Source organism: Buceros rhinoceros, unplaced genomic scaffold (assembly GCF_000710305.1).
Source record: "Buceros rhinoceros silvestris isolate BGI_N320 unplaced genomic scaffold, ASM71030v1 scaffold5116, whole genome shotgun sequence".
Lineage (NCBI taxonomy): Eukaryota > Metazoa > Chordata > Aves > Bucerotiformes > Bucerotidae > Buceros > Buceros rhinoceros.
This window is the reverse complement of record NW_010415665.1, coordinates 3,076-10,912: the sequence shown is the minus strand read 5'-3', so window position 1 is coordinate 10,912 and position 7,837 is coordinate 3,076. Positions and strand designations below refer to the sequence as shown.

At 48.3% G+C, this 7,837-nt stretch overlaps 1 protein-coding gene across 1 annotated transcript; it reads left to right on the top strand.

The window, feature by feature from the left end:
• The first annotated feature begins 57 nt into the window (after window positions 1–57).
• Window positions 58–2,584, top strand: SAT1 (spermidine/spermine N1-acetyltransferase 1). The gene is made up of 5 exons (XM_010137485.1): window positions 58–108; window positions 194–277; window positions 1,471–1,572; window positions 1,669–1,709; window positions 2,009–2,584. Exons 1-5 carry the CDS (start codon window positions 78–80, stop codon window positions 2,177–2,179), a joined length of 429 nt encoding a protein of 142 aa, XP_010135787.1. The 5' UTR covers window positions 58–77; the 3' UTR covers window positions 2,180–2,584.
• The last annotated feature ends 5,253 nt before the right edge of the window (window positions 2,585–7,837 follow it).

Sequence of the window (7,837 nt, the reverse complement as noted above, 5' to 3'; positions counted from 1 at the left end):
GCCAATGGGGAGGCGGCTGCGGGGAGAGTCCGCTTACATTTCGGTTTCTTTTCCAGGAACTGGCGAAATACGAGGATATGGAGGATCAAGTGGTTCTAACTGAGAAAGGTACAATAAGCAGCATCTGCTTAGCGGGTTGGTAGTGTAGCGCCAGTACCTGGGGCTTAGGTGTCAATTTATTCTGCTTTCCTAGAGCTGCTTGAGGATGGCTTTGGCGAGCGCCCTTTCTACCACTGTCTGGTTGCAGAAGTGCCAAAAGAACAGTGGTCTTCTGAAGGTGAGACTTCCTTATAGTTATTTTTAGACACTAAATGCACGAAGCATCTTATACTTAATGTTACTGATTATATGTAAGGTTCCACCAGTGAACTGGGGTTACAGGAGAAGGAACAGGGTAACTGATAAATGCAGTAACATATAGTGATACTCTGCTGAAGTTAGTTGCTAATCCTGGACTCATGGGAAGGTCAGGTTATAATATAATGTACTTGACTCCAATTAATTAAATGGCTTTTCTTGTTTGACCCTGACTTACCTTTATGTAATCCTGTTGAATCACATTTTTTTCTTTAATTTGTCCCCAATCTTCAGGTTACAGTCTCTAGCTTCGCCATGTACATGGCCCTTCTGTGTACATGGATGGGCGGGGAGGTAACTAAAAGATCCGTTACACAATAAAGTAGATGATCATAATATGAGGTAAGGTCTACAGGGACAAGTGCTATTCCCAAACATTTACCAAAGACACAGTAGATCAGGAATCTGTTTGCACACTTCTCTTACAGTATGTGCAGAGTGTTAGGGCAGATGTAGTTAAAACACAGTTTAGGTTTAGGTTTGAGCTGCTGTTGAAAGAGTTGTTTTCCCTGTTGAGCCACTGAACTGTAATTGAAGCTGCAGCTTTACTTACAGTGACTTTATGGTGCTGAAGATAAAGACGACAGCATCATGCTCTGTGGAAGCATAAGCTGAGTTGCTGGAGATGCTCCTGTAAAGGGAGCGTGTGAGCGTGCCTTCTCGTGCAGTGTAGTTACAGAGGACTGTACAGTGAAAGATCAGTCAGTGTTCTTTAGAGTTTGATAAACTGTGTTTGTGGCTAAGGAAGCAAAGGTTGGGGAATCACCTAGATCGTGAGCTGTTGTGTAAAGTTTTTACTTGCATTCCAGAATGGAAATAGCAATAACTCTGTAGGGTGTGCCTTTTTTTTTAGAAAAAAGCTTTGGCGTTCAGCACGCACTTTGATGGTGCTTTTGAGGATTTCAGGGTATGGCAAGGGCAGTCTATTCTATTAGGTTGATACAGGTTTTGTCAGAACTTGTATTTTCAGTTGTGTGCTTACTTGCAAATGTCATTCTTAATCCTTGCTTAGCAGCAAAGGTCTGCATGTCACAATCTGTATGTTAAATGTGCATGTAAGAATATTTTTGCCTTTTGGATTCAGACTAGCTGAAGTTACACCCTTTGTTTCAGAACACTGCGTTGTGGGCTTTGCCATGTACTACTTCACTTACGATCCATGGATTGGAAAACTGCTGTATCTTGAAGATTTCTATGTGATGGCAGAGTACAGAGGTATGTGTTGCCCAGTCAGATGAGGGGCTTCCTGTAGGGCTGCTTTAAAGATAAAACTGTAAAATTAAGTTTCTTGTTGTGGTTTTGTTCTTTTAGGACTGGGCATTGGGTCAGAAATTCTGAAGAACTTGAGTCAGGTATGTCCAAGTGATCACTCTGAACAAGCAGAACTGAGGACACATGGTGAGGCTGTGTTCTTGCTCTAACAGCAGGAGAGTGTCTTCTGCAGCACTACTCAGAGTTAAAGGAGGTCACGGGGTGCTAGATGGCTTAAACACATTGTCTAGAGTCTGTTAAACAGTGACTACTGCTGAGGTGACCAGACAGAATGAACTCGATGACTTCTGGTGATACACGGTTGCTGAGTAGCCTGATGAGTTCTTCGAGGCTTACCTGTGGCTGTCCTTTGACACGTGTTGTGTGTGTGCCTTTGCAGGTTGCCGTGCAGTGCCGCTGCAGCAGTATGCACTTCCTTGTGGCAGAGTGGAATGAACCCTCCATCAGGTTCTATAAGAGAAGGGGCGCCTCCGATCTGTCCACTGAGGAGGGTTGGAGGCTTTTCAAAATTGACAAAGAATATCTCTTGAAGATGGCAACAGAAGAGTGAGAGGTTATTCCAGCAAATAAATTCTTCCTGCGAATACACGTGCTCTCTGAATGTGTGCTCTCCTTGCTTACTGTGCGCAGTTTGTAGTGCCGTAAAGTAGTGTGGATGCTAATAATGAAATTGCACTGCAGGTGTGGCCATAGAATAATTGGTGCTGTGGTCTGGAGCTGAGGCATCTGTGAAGTTGTGTACGTGCCTGTGTGCATCCTTTACCAGTGTGGGCTTGTAATCTTTGTATATGGAAACTTCATTCTTGTAAGTGTCATTCAAATGTGTACAATGTACACACTGGTAGGGTTTGTTTTAATTATTGCCTTTTATAAAAATAAAGAGTTTTCACTTCATGGCAGTAGTTTTGACTCTTAATTCTCACATGCACATGCAAATTAATAAAGAGACTCCATTTGCCCGGACACTTTCATGCGTGAATCACAGTTTGCCGCAGCCCCAGGGAGATAAATGTGCATTTGTGTGGCGGTGGGACCCCGGGTGAGGTTCTGTGTGCTTGTGCCGAAGCTGGGCGCGGGGCAGGGCGAAGCATTCTGTGTAAGTGAACTGTACTTGGGCTGGCGTTGGAGGCCCTCAGTGAGGCTGCTGGTCCCTGCTCTGCAGAAAGCAGCTCCAGAAAAACTGGAGCTTGTGCTGTTGCCTCCTTGGGACCTCTAAATCACTGCAGAGCACCTCAGGAGAGCGTAACCTCGAAGGGGAAGATGCATCTGGCTGTTGTTCTGAAGTCTAAATCACAAAAATAGGTGTGACTTGTCAGGGATAGGAGAAAGTATTTCTACAAATTGCAAAATTAAAACATCAACCTCACGTGGCTCTGGTAATGGGTCTCTGTACATAATTTCAGGTCCCATACGCAGTTTTTTTGTGTGCTTCAGTGCTGTGTAGCCAGCAGTGGCGAGCTGCCTGAAATCAAGAGCTGTGTTAAGCACATACTCTGCGTGTTAAAAACTCATCTGGTATATTGGAGCCTCTACCTTTACAACAGTAAGTGGAAACAGTGGTGCTCATCAACTCTTTAATCAGTTTGGAAACAAACTCGCCCACTTTGCCATGCTGCGTCTGCCCTTCTCCGGACTTGATGGTGAAACGGGGCTCGGGCGGGGTTTCCACGGCTGTCCTCTGGCCCTGTAGTAACCCTGCAATAAAAGGCCTCCTCTGGCCACCGCTGCTTTCACTTCGAAGGAAGGGCAGAGGCTCACCTGCCCTGGTTTACATAAACCAAGGTTCTAAACTGATTTTGACGGCTGCACAAGTTGTGTGTCATCTGAAAGATGTCTCCTCCTCCTAGAGAGTAGTGGGCAGTGCCTGTTTCACCCACAGGTGATGCTAAACTAAACGAATTTTCAGAAGGAGACGTCCCGCTGCCTAGTGCCAGCAGCAGGGTTTGTAGGGCGTTTAGCGTGAAGCCACTCTCATTTCCTGTCCTGGTTTTAACGAAGGGGTAGGCAGCGGTGTGCCAGCTCTGCCCGGGTGTGAGATACAGCTGTCAGCTGTTGCCTCAGGAATGAGAAGGCTAATAAATACAGGAGCTCCTGGAAGAGAGCAGGAGGTAACGTATGTCCAAGCGTTTGTCCAGACAAACACGGGCTGGACTGAACCCAGAATCTGTCACATAAATTACCCTGATTTATCAGAGCAGGTTCTGCAGGAGAAACAGTCATTTCCAGACACTCACCGTGCCTGCGCAGCACCTCAGCTGGGAAAGCTTCACACGAATCCCTCTCTTGCCCGAGGGGAAGAGAGCTGCGTGTTTCTCCCTTGACAGCAGATTAAACGCGAGGCTACGAGGAGGCGAGAGCGAGCCCCGCAACCAACCGGCCCAATAGCCAGCGCGGGAGGTGGTGTGGGACCGCCAGGATGGTCTCCAGCTCTTGCTGAGCGTAAGGGTGTTGTTCCTACTCACTGGTGAAGCTCCAGTTAACGCTACTTGTGCATCTCAGTCCCGGTGGAGCCTGTGCTGAAGTTGTTCCGAGCCGGTCCCTTTGGCTCTGTGTATCAGTCCAGAAGGTGATTACTAGTCGAGCAGTTTAAGAATGTTTTTATTTTCAAATTAACAGTTCATTAGGTATCTAGGACAGACCCGCTTAAGCCTCAGGCCCCAGGCTTGTGCAGCAAAATAAGGCTATCAAAGCTGCATGACTGAATGGAACAAGCTAACTAATTAGGCATTACAATTAGGAGTAAGCAGCTTAGGCAAATTTTCAATCAGTTTAAAAGTGTCTGTTGTATCTTGTTCATCTCCTTCTGCCAACGCAGTTTACCATTGCGTTTGCTAAATGAATTCTGCTGAAATAGATTCTCAGGGAGTCACAGAAAACACACGAGGCAGTGCTAAATGAGAAGAGCTTTTCTAGCCAACTCTGGTAATTCTAAACGTGCGCACATGAAAGACAACAACTAACCTTTCGGATGTGACTTTCACTGAGATCCGACTAAGAGGGTATTAGCAGAATATTCTCACAGCAGAAATATTCTCACGGTGATGGTACAGAGCCTCCAAAAGAGCGATGTGGTAATGCCACAGCTCAAGAAAAGACCGATTTTAAACTTCCTCAATAACTTTTTCTCAAGCAATCAGGGGCCAGAGTGACTAAGTACAATCAAGACGAACAGCAGAGTATTTTCTGTGGGTTTAAACATGGGGAAACATCACCCAGCTTGACTTTCTCTGTTTCCAGGATCATGGTCACACCGCGAAGCTGCAGTGTGAGCGTATGGCTGGGGCTACGCGACACCAGCAGGCTTTGAACTGGTCAACAGCATCTCCCCAGTGGGAACTCATCGCAGCATCAGGCCCACAGGCGTGTCTGCGTTACTCTGTTTCCTCACTGCAGCATGTCTGCCTCTGGGGAAGGGCTAGAGACGGGTGTTACGACAGCTTTGAGAACACCTCCGGGGAGGTGAGGTGCAAAGATCCTCCTTCCTCTCGCTCTCAAGCTCATGACTGTGAAGTTCTTCTCGTGCTGCGGCAGCCAGCGGAAGACTTTGCGACTGCATCATTTCTATTTCCATTGGGGATGCAAAGGTGGCCTCGGACAAACTTGAGGCCAGAGGCCACAATGGAGAACTGTACCCGGCTGCAAGAAGGAGCACAGGGCTTATGTGCCCCTCTCCGCTTGGCATTTTCCTGCTCCCAGGCCCCAGCACAATGATCTGAGCTGTAGCCATAGCAACGGCACGGAAGGAGGGGGTTTTTGTTTATGTAATTTGAGTTAAAACATAAAATACACGAGAAAAACAACCCTTTCCCCTCCCCTCTTCTTTCAAAGAGCCTTTGCTTTCCATGTAATTCAACAACTCAATGCAAAATTTTCCCCCAAAGAGTATATGGGTGCCTTAACGTTCCTGCAGACGATGTTTTTGTCTTGGGAGCCTTGCCACCCTGGAGCCCGGCCAGCTGAATGCGGAGGTCTCACCAACGCAGCTGCGGGGAAAACGCCGGCTACGTATGAAGAAGGGACTCAGGAAACCATTGTGTAATTCCTCACCACACAGCGTTACCTCAGGTGGCGGCTAGCACGGAGATTCGTCATGCCTCCCTTTCTTGGAGTTGACCAGGAGGTTTATTGCACGAGTTCCCTCCTCTCTCTCAGCCCGCTCTCCCCCGGGCTCTCCCTCCACCGGCCTCGGGGGAGCGGAAGCAGAGCTGGAGGTAAGCACCGGCAGCCCCACACATACAGCCGGGTGCGCGCCGGCGGGGGGCGATGCTGACGGAGCCTGCAGCGCACAGCTCTTTGCCTTGGTTGAAATAATTCACCTCCCACAACAGAGTCAGCTTTGCCCGGTGGTTTTGCTTGCCTGGGCAGCATTGCTGAAATGCCTTTTTTTCCTTTTTTTTGGAATTCAGGTTTCAGAGAAGTGGACGCAATTTAAATACACACATTAGCTGCCATCGGAAACAAAATCCCACACGACTAGCACGCCTGCCACTAAGGTTTAACCCCACTGCAAAGCCAAAGCAGGCCATAGCTCCACCATCCAGGCACAACACCTTCTTCCCAGGACTCCTCTTCCTTCCCCCAAGACCTGACACTATTGCTGCTGAGTTGGTGTTTTCGGTAAGCACAACCTTGATGGAGAACTTCCAGCCCATGAGGAGCTCAGGCTAGTCCCTGTAAGGAGCTCGTGAAGGGAAGGGCGGAGGGTGGTGGACGTGGGCTCTGGGCTAGGAGCAGAGCCCAACGCCAGTGCCGCCGGGTGTACCTCCGACCTCCCAGGCTCGCCCCGCTGTGCTCTGACCTTTTCAGCAATGTGCTGCCCGTGGTCGGTTACAGAATAAAGCACAGGCACAAACCTTTCCCAAAAATCAGGAGCGGGGAGGGGGAAGGAAATTCCGTCTTCAAACCAGTTTCGGTCTCATTTCCCAGATTTACTGAAAGCCAAAGCAAGAGAGAAAAAGCCCCAGGGGATAATTAGCTCATGAGGGTGAAAAGCAAACATGCCTTGCAGAAACTCCTCTAAGCTAAATAGTTTTGTTTATTTGCATTTGGAGCTTTGCGTATTTCCATTGTTCACACAGCAGGTGTCGGCTGGTCACGTTCACTCAGAGGGAAAAGGCATCTCCATTTTCTTGAGCTCTCCTTCCCTTCGCCACGTGCTCTGGTGAGACAGAACCAGGGGCCCATCCTTTCCTAGAAGTTCGCTGTAGAGCGTGATGAGGTAGATTCATGTTTTCCACATCACCTACCAGAAGCCCACCGTGCAGGGAAGGGACATGAAACCCTGCGATTCCTACTAGAAACCTTCCCCCATCTGGGGAAAAAAGTGGGAGAGAGGCAGCATCGTTCACATGAAAACCCGCTGCTCTTCCCAAGGAACCCGGCCGTGGCAGTGGGGGTTTCAAACGCACTCGTAAAGGTGAACGGTGAGATTATCGGGAGCTGGTCACTGTAACGAGGCACACGGACACCACTGCGAAGGCACCTTTGAGCAGTCCGGCTCTGATTGCTCCCACGATGAGCAAAGCCCAGCCTAGGCTCTTCGCCATCTCCCTGGACTTTCACATTTGATCTGGTTTGGTCACTGACGTACAAACACCGCTGCACACCTTCTACAGGAGGAAATTAAAGGACTCATAGTTTTGGTCTACAGTCTTGTGCCTTTTGTGGTCAGTTCATATGGTAGAATTTTGGTGTTTTCCCCAGCCAACTTCCTACCATGGGCTGGCATGGATGTACCAGACCATCGCCCTCCACACAGCTTGAAAACAGTCTAGCTACAGTTAGTTACAGGCACGTGGGTCTTTTTTTTTTTTTTTAGTTAATGCGGAGGGAAGGCTCAAAATCTGCATCCACCACTCCCAGAGGTCATAACCTCTGGACAGAGCTGTAGCTTTGCCACTGAGGCAGAAAATGTGAAGAAAATAAAACAAAATGAGTCAGGAGGAGAAGCCTGCGGTGGTGAAGGGATGCCAAGCGCGGGGGCTGAGCACGCAGCCTGCCACAGGGAGCCACGGCCCCACAGAGGCAGTGGCATCAAGGGCAATGGTTTAGGCTTTGTTCTTTCCAGGTAAATGTAACCAGAAGAAACTAAAAGATTCTTACTTTGCAAAATCAGAAGCCTCAGAGGTAAATTCCTGGGATACGTTAATAATTTCTGGGTTATTTTTACCTCCCATCGATCTCACTAGCCATAACTCAAGGATTAGCA

What these genes read in the sequence shown, in the direction of transcription:
- SAT1 (XM_010137485.1), top strand. Translation starts at nt 78, where the DNA reads ATGGAGGATCAAGTGGTTCTAACTGAGAAAG. An exon ending in AGAACAGTGGTCTTCTGAAG is followed by an intron (nt 278 to 1,470) that starts GTGAGACTTCCT and finishes CCTTTGTTTCAG; the next exon opens with AACACTGCGTTGTGGGCTTT. An exon ending in TGTGATGGCAGAGTACAGAG is followed by an intron (nt 1,573 to 1,668) that starts GTATGTGTTGCC and finishes TTGTTCTTTTAG; the next exon opens with GACTGGGCATTGGGTCAGAA.